This window comes from Ailuropoda melanoleuca, chromosome 8 (assembly GCF_002007445.2).
Source record: "Ailuropoda melanoleuca isolate Jingjing chromosome 8, ASM200744v2, whole genome shotgun sequence".
Taxonomy (NCBI): Eukaryota; Metazoa; Chordata; class Mammalia; order Carnivora; family Ursidae; genus Ailuropoda; species Ailuropoda melanoleuca.
The window spans coordinates 13,576,295-13,590,508 of NC_048225.1; the positions used below are offsets into that span (position 1 = coordinate 13,576,295).

The 14,214-nt window shown below is 53.8% G+C and overlaps 1 protein-coding gene across 1 annotated transcript in view; it reads right to left on the reverse strand.

Moving 5' to 3' along the window:
* DSCAML1 (DS cell adhesion molecule like 1) overlaps positions 1-14,214 on the reverse strand; it is a 376,149-nt gene that overhangs the window by 119,601 nt on the left and 242,334 nt on the right. The window contains exon 4 of the mRNA XM_034665856.1: positions 4,005-4,151. Coding sequence (XP_034521747.1) covers positions 4,005-4,151 — 147 coding nt within the window. The remainder of the gene's footprint in view (positions 1-4,004; positions 4,152-14,214) is intronic.

Genomic DNA, 14,214 nt, shown 5'->3' on the forward strand with positions numbered 1-14,214 from the left:
GGAATAACCGAATACTGAGATCTGCTCAAGAGAGAATGGTGGGAGCAACAGATGCCCCCTCCGGACCCTCCTTGACGAACGGCAAATTTGCCCTGTCCTTAGCTCATCTCCCTTGGAGAAGGGCTGGGTGAGGAATTCTTCCTGGGTCAGGGGGGGAGAGGCTTTCTAGAAGACTCTCTACTCCCTCCCCACCTTCTGTGGCTCTGCAGAAGGAGGCTGGGCTGAGAATCAGGAAAGCCAGGTGCCGGTCCCCCTGGGTCACAGGGAAACCGTGTGACCTTGGGTGAGTCTTGTCATGTCTCAGGGCCTGGGGTTCATCCGTGGGGCGGAGGTGGAAGCGCTGCCTCCACGTCTCATACGGCTGTTGTAGGCAACAGCGGCAAAACGGCCGTCCACGAGCTCGACGGAGCGAAATCGCGATGCCAGTGTGCACCTGCCCTCCCTCCCCACCCGCTTCTGCGGCCTCTTCCCCACGCAGCCCTGTGGGGATGGTCGGGATAAACAAACCCAGTGCCAGGGAAGAATTACTCAATGTGACACTTAATTGATGCAAAATACACAAATTCTGTGGCACACCGCAGAATTTACAAGCGGAGGGGCCGACGGGGCGGTGGAGGAAGGGGCAGGGGGAGGGAATTAATCACCGAGTCTCAGGCGTGAAATTAAATTCTGAGGGAAAGAAGCCTCTTTCATTACTCGGGAGCAGAAGTAAAATGCTGCGGCATGTACCGGCGACAGCCCAGGGGGCTCGGGCGCTGCTGGGGCGGGCGCGGGGCTGGGGCAGCCAGATGGCTGAGCCCGGGGAAACTTCCGGGGGCGTCCGGGGCAGGCTGCTGGGACCTCCCCCGGTTGGATGAGCAGTGCTGCCCTGGAAAGCCACCCTGAACAAGGCTTCTGCACGTGGCTTAGCCCCCCGTGAGCTGGGGAGCCCTGGACTAGTCGGCCAGCCTCTCTGGTCACTGGTCCCCTCTTGATGATGCCTGTTGTGTGGAGCGAATGCTCATGGAAGCTCTTGGAAAACTCAACAAAGCACCTACGTGCACAGAATGGCTGTTTTGGGGTTGGATTTTAGGGAGCTCGGACTATTCTTATAACTGCCTCCTTCACCTTGGATAGAACAGAAAGATGAAAGTTGCTCTCCTCCCCCCGCCCCCAACAGACGCTCTTTGGAAGGGAGTAGGAACAATAATGCGGCACCGGAAGACAAGACAGTCACCACCAAACACAGCAGCTACTCTCCTGATGCTTCCTACGTGGCCGACAGCACGCTAAGCTTTGTCCATCTGGTACCTATTTCTCACAAGGGCCCTGAGGCGGGGCTTATGTTTTGCCACTCCCATTTTAGAGGTGAGGAGACTGAGGTGTGAGACATTCCTTACTCTCTGCCCCCTTGCCCAGCTAGTGAGGGGTGAGGCTAAGCCTGCACCTTAGGCTGGATTCAGAGTCCTTTATCCAACATACCTCCTGGGCCCATCTTCCTTCCCACCCTCTTCCTTTCTCAAACACTCTGGGAGGACTGAAGGAACCACGTCTGGTTGCTGCCCTCACCAAAGGACCATCAAGGACACACTGCCACATGAATCTTTCACTCCTTCCTTTTGCCTTTGGGTCTGGGGATACAGGGGCAGCCGTCCTTTGGGGGTGTGTGGACACCTCAGCCACCAGGTCCAGCTCCTGGCCACCCTTCCCAGCCGCCAGCCCGGGAGCCCTCGGGGGTGCCGGGAACGAGAGAGTGAAGCTTCTCAGCGGAAACCATGGCCAGCCTCTCTTGTTCAGGACTGAGGGAGCCCCCCTCTGCCAGCCGGAGAGGATGTGCGATGTGTGGGACTGGAGGCTGAGGCCTGAGCTCCCCGATGTGCCCCCCTCACACCCCCTCTGCACTGCCTTTTGCTCCAGTATCACTTGCATTTTTGCCGAGACAAGCAGCTTGCAGATGGCCTTGTCACATCACATCACATCAGGGCTGTGTCACCGGCGGGGCCCCTTCCCCTTGGCTCCCTCTGTTCCCCTCCCTCCAGGTCCCTCCTGCTCCTTTCAGCTCCCGCTTACTCTGGTCCTCCCCTCTGCCTTTGTCTCTCTGTGCAGGTTTTCTTCTGTTCTGCTTTGTCCCTGTCCTCTGTCTCTCTGTGCCTGCACCTCTCCCCTTCTGTTTGTCCGGAGGGCCTCCCTTTCTTTACTTCTGTCCTTCTGTTTGGGCTTTTTCTCTGGTGGCATCTCTCATGCTCTTCCTACCCCACCCCTCCTTCTCCTCACACCTGCTGGGGTATGGAGACCAGAAGGAGAACGGTTGGCATACCCACCAGTTTAAAGAGTGTCTTTTTTGAGAGACACCTGCCTACCCCCCCCTAACAAAAGTGGAGGTGAGGTTGGCAGGATGAAGGGCCTAATATTTGTGCCGGAGAAAGCGGCGGGCCTGCAGGAGGGGGATTTCTGCACCGTTCCCATGTTTCATGAGAAGCATGCACATGAGCTACAAAACAGCATGCAAACAAGTCCCCACACTTTGCAGGGAACCACTCCAACACATTCGGGAATTGGGCCGCAGATTCCAAAGTCCAGCCACAAAGATGGGGGCCCTCGGTGCGGCCACCAGCACAGTTTCCCTTGGCATTGGTTAGCTCCACAAATATTTACTTAGCAGCTACTAGGTGCCAGGCCCAGGCCCAGGTGCTGGAGACATAAAGGAGAATCGGGGAGCCCTATCCTTGCCCTCTCGGCTCCTGCTCTTCGAATGTGTCGGGCAAATGAGGGAGGGTCTGGGATAGAGTTAATCTGAGGGTCAGGGTAGTCCTCACCAACCCCAGAAGGTCAGAATTAGAATCAGAGTGGTCATCTAGTCGACCTACTTTCTCGGAGGCCCCGAGAGGTTGCGTGATTGGGTGAGTCTAGTCTCCAAAACCACGGTGTTATCAGTTCACCCTCCTTCCATAAGCCACTCCAATCCCACCTCCTCGACAGCAGAGATTTTCAAATTGTAGGTCATGAACTGTTAGGAACTTGTGAAATCCATTCGGTGAGTTGCCACCAGCATTTAGATAAATCAAAATTGGATAGAATAGAATAGGAAATAGCAGAGTGCATTTAAATGCGTGTGCTAGGAACGACCAGTGTGCCTTGCACAGGTTGTGATAAAAATGTCTATCTGTGGATTGCTGTCAAGAGTTTGAAAAAGTGCTGTTTCCAGAAAGGCACTGTTCCTTGAGTACCCCGTGCCCTCCTTTACCCCGTGACTGGGGCATGTGCAGGGTGTTCAAATGACTCCTTCCACGGGGAGGGGGGTGGTACGCTGGTTGCAGAGGGCACGTCCTGGCTTTGCCTCCCACTGGTTAAACAGTTGGGGCGAGTTTCTTGCCTTCTCTAAGACCTGGTTTTCTCACCTGGAAAACAGAACCCCGTCCACCTCATAAGGCTATTAGGGTGCCTAACAGATAAGTGAAATCTGGCAGGAAGGGGACTGAATAAACATTAGCTTCCATCCCTCCTAAAAAGTGATAGTCACTCCAGAATAAGAATCTTTTATTTAATTTACAAATACTGTTGTTTATGGATTATATCCTGCCTACTCTCAAGCCACAACAGAAGAAACACATGCACTCGTAAACAGGTCAAATAGAATCTTGAAAAATACTTAGAGACCTGAAAGAACAAAACTGTCCAATATCTAATCCAATCTAACCTCATTGTTACTATGTTTGAACATCAGGTTTCATTTATGAGCTTCCTGGCAGCAAAGGCAAAAAAGGGAAAGAGAGGATGGCTTGCATTAACCCTCATTATCAGTTCTTCAGGGGAGTTAGCTTCCTTTGGTGCAGACTCTGAGGTTCTTATACGAAGGGCACTCCAAACCAAAGTGGACGTATTCCGCCCCGCTGGGCCCTGTATGTTCTTTAATCTGCTCCTCTGAGTCCCCTGATGTCCTAGGTACACAGCAGTCTCCCGGATCCATGGCACGGTCACGGCCACCCCCGGGGTGGGCCAGTGCACTCGGCGGCCCTCTCGCCTACCTGTCACGGAGAGGCGGGCCCCATTGCTCTGCCGGGTCTCCCCACTATACTTGTGCTTGGTGATGCAGCGGTAGGTGGAGAGGGCGTCCTCCTTCTGCACGTCGGAGATGTACAGCCCGCCGTGGTGAGTAATAAAAAACCTGTTTTCTGGAGACACAATCAAGACATACTTCATTACTCCCCTGGCTGGGAACACCACCAGAAACAAGTCAGGCCTGCAGCCGGCCTTTCTCCCAGAACTGTTATTCCCTTAAGTGTAGACACTTCGGAGTTTTACAGAAGAATGGTGGGCTTTAGAGTCAGACCGAGATCGGGGTTCAAAACTGACTTGTCCACTTGGTAGCTGTGTGACCTTGGGAAAGTTACTTAACTTCTCTGAGCCTTATCTACACAATGGGGTGCAAATAATACATCACAGGGTGGACATAGGACTGAAAATCATAATAAAGTGTCTGGTGCACAGCGAGCGCTCACTTAGTGAGTCTCAGCCCACATCTTTCCTATCTCTGGGCGAGAGCTTGCCAAGTTCTCTCACATTCCATGCTCATTTGTTCTCACAGCCATTTGAAGTGTCCTCTCCATCATCAGGTCACACGGCCAATAAGCAGACCAGAACTCAGGCCTTCTGGCTCCCAGCTCTCCTATGTACGGAGCCAAACACAGCCTAAGTCCTTTTCTCTCAGTTTCAACCATACGCTCGCTCAACGAAGAGCTGCCGAGACTAAGCTATACCCGCCGTGGGGACCCGGAGGGGCGGGTACTCTAATTCGGCACACGGTTCGTGAACGCTCGCTCTGTGCAAGGCAAAGGCGCAGACACCGTACTTTACTTTTCCCAGTCCCTCCACCGTCTTACTGTCAGGACTCGGCAGGGAAGCTGGAAGGACAGGGAGCAGGACACCCATTTTGCAGATTATGACACGTGAGTGCACTTAGAGGTGGCGTGGATTTCCTCGTCCAAGGTCCTAAGGCAAACCCTGAACTTGAGCCTCGTCAGGACTGATTCAAAAGGGGAGAATATGGACTCGCTGGTTGGGGCGGGGCTTGCATTCAGCCTTAGGCTCCCTAAGCCCAAGGCAGTGCCTTCCCACCCAAGGTCAGCCGGATTGAGATTGGGACGCTAACTTTAGGTCCCTCTGCCTGCTCTCTGGGGGCTAGGCTGCTTCCCCCTGGCAGGTGTAAAAGACCCCAGGCTGCCATTTCCACACTGAGTGGGCACTGGACTCAAGACGGTGACAGTGACTTTAAAAAAGGAGCTATAGGGGAGAGGGTAATGCTGACTCCACCAGACGGACCTGCTAACATCAGAATGCCAGGCTTCCCTAGGGAAACATCTTGTGTGGCCCCATGCCCTTCAAATCCTATTATTTAGAGGTCTGCTTCCTCCCACCTGGAGGCTGAGTGAGCCCCCCTCAACCAATGACAAGAGCTCTGACACTGGCTCATCTCCTATTAGAAACATCCTGTGGTATCCCACCGCCCCCGAGCACAAGCCTCAGCGCCAGGGGACAGGGAACTCATCAAATGACCCTTTGCAACAAGAAATGCTGTAGAATTGCAGGATTGAAAAGCTGAACGTGCCTGGCCACATCCCTTCCTTGGAATATCTCTGGGTTTGGGGAACTCACTACCTCATTCAGTGGCCCACGCCAAAGCGGATAGCTCTGACTTTTAGAGAGGTCTTCCTTGGTCACAGTTGGCCTCCTGGTGGCTCCCTCCACGGGTCCTGCTCCCGGAGCCCTCCAGAACTAGCCCGAACCAGCGTCACCAACACACTCCCTCAACAAACTGGAAAGGAGCTGTTCCACCTTCTGACTTTTCGTCAGGCTAAGCAGTCTAGAACTTTATTCTTTAATATTTATTTAATATCGTCTCAAATAACTTCTTCAGAATGGATGGTCTCTCGTTTCTTAGTGAATGTTGGTTTATCTACAAATCTCTGAATTTCCTCTCCCTCTCTCCCACCCACCTGTGTATAGGACTAGACCTACTAGGTGCCAGCACTTTGCCAAGTGGTGGGGACCTAACTATCAGCCTTACATAACCAGCACAGGCTAGAGCGCGACTACCAACCCCTGGCCCAAGGCGGTTCGCTTTTTACAGGGGATGCGGTGGGAGCGGGAGGCAGCCCCGTTACGCCCTGTCTCCCACTCGGCTCGCACTCAACTAAGGCCTGGTCTGTTGTCTGTGAACTGCTGCTAGGCCGCTTGCCATCTCTCCACCCTTGGACACCTGTGTGGGACTAGGTCTGGGATGTCACATGGTTCCCCACTGAGCGGCATATCGCTGGGACCCCCCTGCCCCCTGGAGAACACTTGGCCATCTGACAGCCTGCCAGTCCTCTGGACCCCCACCACGCCCCCTCCGGCACACAGACCGCACCTTGCAGACCCCCACTCAGTGCTGTGGGTGAGACACGAGAAGGAAGCGGGAGGGAGCCCAGCCCTGCTGCCAGCAGTCGGAGAGGACCCGGGGGAAGCACAGAGAAAGCCTGGCTTCCCCACCAGACTCTGAATGTGCCGTTTTGTCTCCATGTTGTGACATCCCAAAGTCAAATGCGGAAGCTCTCCCGTGATTTATTATGTAACTGGGACTGGAATGCAGAACTACTGGAGGGTGTTACTGCCAATCAGAAGTACCCAGTTGGAGGTGTGGTGGGGGGTGAGGAGAAACAGGAGAGACCCCCAGATCCACCTTGGCAGCCTACATGTGCTCCAGCCCCTGCAGCTTGGACCCTGTGATCCTGCGGCCCCAGCACCCCGGGACGACAGTGTACTTGGTCCTACTGGAATTTTAAGCTGGGAAGGGGTGCTGCGGGGATGGTGGTGGGGAGCTGGGGTTTCTATAGCAACAAGCAGCTGCTGCATCTGATGTTTCACATCCTTCATTGTCCTCATTTCCCCCCTCCCTTCCCCCCTTCTTGTGCATATTTAATTGCAGTAACATTTCCAGACACAGTATATCGCTCCTCCTGAAACAAAGGCGGGCCACAGCCAGGGGGAGGCACAGCGCGCGCTCGAGAGAGGGGAAGGAGAAATCAGGGGTATTATGTTAATCCCCTCTGGGGGGAACTTGTGCAACATCAGTTCTGCATGTTTGATGAGAAGCAGACGATGGGCCCTGCTGGGGAAGGGAGCAGCAAGAGGCCGGTGGAGTGAGCGGCATACGGTGTGGGGCGGGGGAGGCACAGCCAGCTGGTGGGGGTTTTGGAGAGGCCAGGGCTCCACAAAACAGCTGACCTCCAAGGCTGGCTCTGATGGGGTGGCCTGGCAGTCGGGCAGCCCCGACTCCACACCCCAAATGGGATCAGCCATCCCTGGAACGGGTAGAGGAGCAGTTATCCCTTATCCTGGTTCCTTTTCATGGGGTGGGCTGTGTCCAGCTGGAGGAAGGACAGAATGGCAGCCACGACCACCATGTCCACCCCCATCCTGAGGCCATTTGGAAATGTGTGACTGAGATCGCGTTTGGTTGACACCAAGACTGGGAGGTACTAACCGCATGAGGTGGTCAGGGGCCAGGAGTGCTGGACATCTTGGGTCATAAATACTGTCCCACCCCAAAAGCCAGTAGTTGACCCCGTGGGCGTACGCTGGGGGTCGCTCTCGCTTAGGCTCTCAGGCTGGGACACAGAACTGTGTTTAAATGTGGATCTGCCATTGACGTTGCTTGACTGTCACAGGCCAAAGGCTGCAGCATTGTCTGTGAACCTGCCCGTGACCAGGGAAGCGCTGTGTGTGGTTCCTTTTTTTCTTTTTCCTATTACCACAAACTCTCCACCCTGCTTCACCATCCCTCTTCCTGGTGATCGGGAGCAGGCCCTCCTTTTTTTTTGTAAGCTAAATATTTATTGAGCACCTATTACATGGCAGGGCAAAGATTTTATAAACATCCTATTCAATCCCCACACCCTTTGTTGGATACTATTGTTTTTACTAACCAAAGCACAGAGAGGTTACAGAACCCACCCATAGTCACACAGCCAGTAAATGGCTGAGTCCAGACCATCAGTCCACTTCCCATACTCTTCCAAAGCTCTGTGCTAGATTGATTCTCCTAGAATGGCAGCACCTCTCACAGGGACATAGGGTCAGCCAGCCTCTGCTTGGTTGCTTCTGTCAGTGGGGTCCTCACTACCTCATTAAGGAGCACTCATCCATTCAATTCAGCTTGGCTTTATGCAGCATCCCTAGCTCCTGGACTGGGCTCCAGGGAGAGGTCTTGGACCTGGTCTCTGACCTTTGGGATTCCACGGTTAGAAGACAATGTCCTTCCACCAGGAAAGGTGCCAGCTTGGGGGCTGGTGAAAGGTGGGGAGGGGATTTGATGGAGGCCATTACTGAGAAGAGGAGGATAAAGAGGGGCCAAGCCAAGGACTGGATTTTGGAGGCTGGATTGGAGTCCTGGTGCTGCCACTAGTGATGGGGTGTGTACTGAGTTGAACAGTATCCCCCAAAATGAATGCCCACCCAGAGCTTGTGAATGGGACCTTGTTGGAAGTAAGATCTTTGCAAACGTAATCAGATGAGGTCATACTGGATTAGTGTGGGCTCTAAATCCAGTAGGACTGGTGTTCTTCTAAGAATGGGGAGAACTGGATACCGGCACATGACTACAGAGAGAAGGCCACGTGAAGACAGAGGCAGAGATTGGGGTGATGCTTCTATGAGGCAGCAGATGCAGGGAGTGCCAGCCATCCCAGAAGCTGGCCAGGCCAGAGGCCAGGAAGCTGCTATTCTAGAGCCTGGACAGGGGGTGCGCCGTGCCCACACACTGATTCGGGACTTCCGACCTCCAGAGCCGTGACGTGGAGAATCTCTGCTGTGCTAAGCGATCGCCTCGGTGGTAATTTGCTACAACAGCCCCGGGAAACTGACCCCGGGTGGCCGCAGGGGTGTCCAGGAGTCTCCCAGGCCCTCAGTGTCCCATCTGCAAAAAGAGGGAGGAGCTGGATTCGGTGGGTGGTTCCCACTCCGCTTGTACATTACAATCACCAAGCAGCTTTTAAAGTCAAACTCTGAATCTCTGGGGGTGTGGCCTGGAAACCGGTATTAAAAAAAAGGTTTTCCGGTCACGTAATGTGCAGCCAGGGCAGAGAGCCGCTGGGTGAGAGACACTCATAAGGCCCCTTCACTCTGACAACTGATGTCTCTATGACGGCACGCAACTTCTGAGTCCCGCTTCTCCTTCAGGGAAGCAGAGATAAGAAATAGACCTTACGTCACAGAGCCGTGGGGAGAGTCAGAGGAAATTCAGCTTGTGAGAGTCCTCGGCACACTGGTGGTGCTCGGTAACCCTCAGCCCAGGGGCCCCACCTCAAGGAGATGAGGGGCGCTTGGTCCCTGTGGCCGGGCTTCCTGCAAATTCTCCTCTTCCTTCCTCCTCGGGAGCTTGGCAATAAAGAAAGGGGACCCTCCCCGGCAATTCGGAGGCCCCACACACAGGGGCTAGGTGAGCCAACAGCGTCTTCTTGGTCTTTTTCTAAAAGCTTAGAGAGCCGGGCCTCCGAGACTCCCCAGAGCAGGAGGAGCCACGAAGAGAGGAACACTAGAAATCTCGGGGCTCCTGGTGGCTCCAGGGGGCTGCAGGGAGGGGAGCTGCCCTCTGCAGAGGCCGGGCCTCTCTCTGCTCTCAGAGGCAGGTAGGAGGGTCTCTTTGGTGGGGAGAGGGTGCTGGTCAGAGGCAGAGGAAGGAGCTGAGGGTTTGCAGGAAGGTAAGGGCTGCACGGATCCCGCTCCAAGCCTCTAGAGCAAGGGAACAGAAATTACTGAATACAGCAGGGACAACAGTCTCCTACCTGGCTCCCTGCTTCGGCCCCTGCCCCTCCTCCATCTGTTCCCAACGTGCTGCCGGAGTGATGCCTTAAAACCGGAGTCAGATTCTGTGGCTCCTTTGCTCAAAGCCCTCCAATAGCTTCTCATTTCACTCGGTATGAAAGCAGTGCTGATTGCAAAGTGGGTGCTCTAGAAATAAATATTTCTAGAACGAAGGAATGAAACTTCCCAAAACTCTAGGGTAGTTTTATCGGCATTTTGCTCACGAGGAAAACAGCAACTCAGAAAAGACAGATACCAGTTTTAATTTTACCTCCTCCAAGAAGCTTTCCCAGATTAGCCACTCCCATTTCTGAGTAAACTTCTACTGGCAAACCTCTTGCCACTGCTAATCACTGTGTCTACTATATCCAATCAGACTTTCAAAAGTAATTATGTTTGAACATTCAAAAGTCAAGATTAAACAGGATGGTGGTTCCTTGAATTAATAGAAACAAAATTACTGCATGACCCAGCAATTTCCCTTCTGGGTGTGTACCTGGAAGAATTAAAAGCAAGATCTTAAGAAGGTATTTGTTCACCTGTTCATAGCATTATTCACACTAGTAAAAGGTGGAAACGACCCTAGTGTCCGTTGATGGGTGAATGGACAAAGCAAAGGTGGTCTAGACACACAATGGAATGTTGCTCAGCCTTCAAGGGAAAGGAATTATGACACAGGCGACAACATGGATGAACCCTGAGGACATTATGCTCAAGGAAATAAGGCAGTCACAAAAAGACAAATACTGTCTGATTCCACTGATACGAGGCACCTAGAGTGGTCAGCTTCATAGAGACAGAAAGTGCAACGGTGGGTGTCAGGCGCCAGGGAAGGGGAAATGCAAAGTAGTTTTCCATGGGTGCAGGGTTTCCGTTTTGCGAGATAAAGCTGCACTTAAACATTTCTGAACTTAAGACTGAGCCGAAACGCTACTGAAATGAAAACTAAACCCTTAAAAATAATTAAGATGGTAAATTTTATGTTATGTGGACTCCATCGCAATTAAAATAAAAAAAATTTAAAGTCAAGATTATAAAGAATTGGAATGAGTGTTTTCAGGAAGTAGTGAGTTTCCTGTCACCAGGGGTATTGAGCAGAGGCTGAAGTAACACTTGACTGAGATATTGCATAGAGGATTTAAATATTAAGAAATTGGATCATCTTTAAGGTCCCTTCCTTCCCAGAAATTTATAATTTTTATTTTATTTATTTATTTTTTGAGAGAGAGAGAGAGAGGAGGGGCTGAGGAAGAGAGAGAATCCCAAGCAAGCTCCATGCCCAGGGCAAGCCCCATGCAGGGCTCGATCCCACAACCGTGAGATCATGACCTGAGCCCAAATCAAGAGTCAGACATTTAACCGACCGAGCCACCCAGGTGCCCCCCAATTTATAAATTCTTAGCGTAAAGAATGGCAGCGATGAAGACCCCTTTGAGATCAGCTCCTACAGTGGTTTGAAAATCAGGGTACGTGTGCTCCTAGCTACCCCAGGGCTTTTGCTGTGGTTCCTTCCTTCTGCGCCCGATAATGCTTTCTCCTTGACTCACTGCCGGCGCCGTTCAGGTCTCTCTGCTCAGAAGCCATCTTGCTGCAGAGGCCTTGACTGACCCCTCTCTCAGAATTAGACTGTGCTCCCGTCCCTGCCCAATTCCTTACCCTGCCTGTTTGTCTTCAGAGCACGTGGTGTTTCTCGCTGACAGCAAGGAGTTATTTTCGTATCCCAGCTCCAGAACACGGCTGGCACGTAGAAGGTGCTCAGTGCACATGCAGCAAACGGAGGCATCCTGGCCGGAGAGAACACACCTCCAGCACAGAGACAGCAGGTTCTCCAGCCTGGAGTCCAGTCCTGAGGTCGCCCGCACCCTGGGGTTTCTCCCCCCTGAGCCCCTGCTGCCATACTGTAATGGTTTGCCCCACTGCCCCCCTTTAAGCCAATGCTTAATGCTTGTCTTATCTCCCCAGCTCAGCGGATCCAGGCTGGGACATTAAAGTAATACTGAGGCTGGGGTTGAGCAAACAAGAGGGAAGTAGACAATGAATGACCTGACCAGGCGAACTGGACTGTAACCCACGGCTGACCCATCTTCAGAGGGCACCCCCGCGGGGAGTGACCTCACCCTTCTCAGGAGCTACTCAAGCATGGGGAGACCCAAGGCACCCGGCCCAGGGAGCAGAAGAGACAGGGAGAGCCTCTCTCCAGCGGGCCTGAGGCTGGCCTTCCACTGTCCTTCCCTGACCAAGGACCTACCTCTCCCTTAGCAGACGCAAGTGGAAATGCGACCCTTGCCCAGAGGAGAGACCCCTAACAACAGAGGGGCCTGGCTGCAGGACGGAACCACATTAGAGTCCTGGGGCCAACTTTGTGACCAGACAATGCAATGCCGTGCTGGAGGCAGAGTGGTGCTCTGCCCCTCTGTGGACAGAGAAGGACTGAGCTGCTGTGGGCAGTGCCGTCTCTGCCTGTCCTCAGACAAGCTCAACCCGTCCAATGCTAGAGGCTTCCATGGCTGAGGCCTTTGAGGAAGAAGACCCGTGTGCAGGAGCGTATAGCCATACGCTTCCCCTCTTTGTCCCTTTTGGACACAACCTCGTGGGTAGAGTCTGCCTGGGCTGGGAGACAGATCCAGGCCCAGCTGGAGAAGGGTCTTCAATCGTTTTATAAACTCAGCAAGAAAGATACCCAAGGTGCCTGAGTCGGGGGCACCCAAGTGCCAAGCACTTCCACATAGCCCCCTCTCTGAAGTGCCATCACCGGCCCCGGAATACCCAATGCTCTTGTACAGAGGAGACTGTGGCTCAGGTAGGGACGAGGTCAAGTCGCACATCTAGTGAGAGGAAGAGCCGGGATTCCCACCTGGGGCTCCGGAACCAATCCCAAGCTGCTTTCCCCAAACCCAGCTGCCGGGACAGTGTGTGCTGCCTTCTGGAAGGCGCTCTGGCCAAGCTGTTGCGGGGGAGGTGGACTTGTCCGGCTCTTCCAGGCAGTGGCCAGGCCCCTGGCTGCTTCTGGAGGCGGCGTCCCTCTCCCTAGCCAGGGCCAGGGGGCGAGCAGGAAGGGGAGGGAGGCCCTGAGGCCGGCACCAGAAGGCATCAGAGTTACAACGGACAGAGCGGATGAGCCATGTCCCCTGGGAGGTCCCTGTGTGGGGACGTGAGAGGTCAGGGGCACTCGGCAGTCATCTGTTCTGGGAGGCCTGCTGCGACCGAGTGCCATGTGTCGGCGGGAAGGCATGACCACGGGCAGGTGGCTGTGTGTGTCTGGGAGGGAACAGAGTGCATGTGCAGCCACGTGTGCACCACTGGGGACACTGGCCCAGGGCTGGTGCAGAGTGTGGGCCGGAGAAGGGGCCAGCAGCTTGGGGGAAGTGCATGCTGGCCGTCTGAAATGGGAGGCTTGAGACCTGCCTCCTACCAACTGTGTGGCTTTCGGAAAATCTCTTAACGTCTCTGGGCTTCTGTTGTCTCATCCCCTAACTGGGGGTCCCGACAGCCCTGGTTTGCTCGGCTCACAGGCTTCTTCTGCAGGGTCCCTGTGACAATGTGTGTGAGGGGTTGCTACCGCAGCGTGAAGTGTGTAAACGCACAGGGCATGTGTGATTATGACACACACAGGGAGCCTGGGTATTTCTGTGCATATTGTGTTGAATGAATGAATCCTGGCTGTAGAGACGCTTCTCAGAAGACGCTTCTCGGCTCCTGGACTCCAAGGCATCCCTGAAGCAAGAAAACCAGAAACTGAGGGAGGGGGTCTTCTTCTCTGCCCACACCCCTCCTCCCTACAAGGAAGGTCACAGGACACAACAGGGCTACGGAGTTGGGGACAGAGAGGTCGGAAGAAATGGACGGAGCTTTGTACGGAGACCAGGATTTGGCTGGGATCAGAAAAATCATTCAGTCTCTCTTGGAAAAGAAGAGATACTTCGCCTGTCACAGTGCAAGTTTGTTTTCGGGGCAGCCTCAGGATGCCAAAGCCTTGAAGTGCCTCTATTGGCCCCCCAATTCCACACGAGTAATTTCGATCAATACAGGTTACTAGTTATAGCTCCATCCAGTAGAGATTTCCAGAAACAATGTGGTCAGCTTACCGCTCCGAAATACACAAGACAGCTCACCCACAGGCGGGGCTGCTCTTCCCTCCCATGCTGTCTGGCCCGTGGGGATGGGGGTCCTCAGGCAGGTAGAATTAGCTGTGCCTGGGGGTCCGGCACCAGGGAAGCCTTCAGAAAGCTATTTAGGGCCAACCTTGCCGAGCATCCTCCTTCCATTCCTTTCTGTCATTCCTGCCAATGGTGAGACCCTGGGGGTAACTGTCAGCCGGTTTTAAAAAGCCCGAGGGAAGCCAAAGCCCATTCTGCCTCCTCTCCTCCCTTGGACTCTGGACTCCCAGGACTGTAA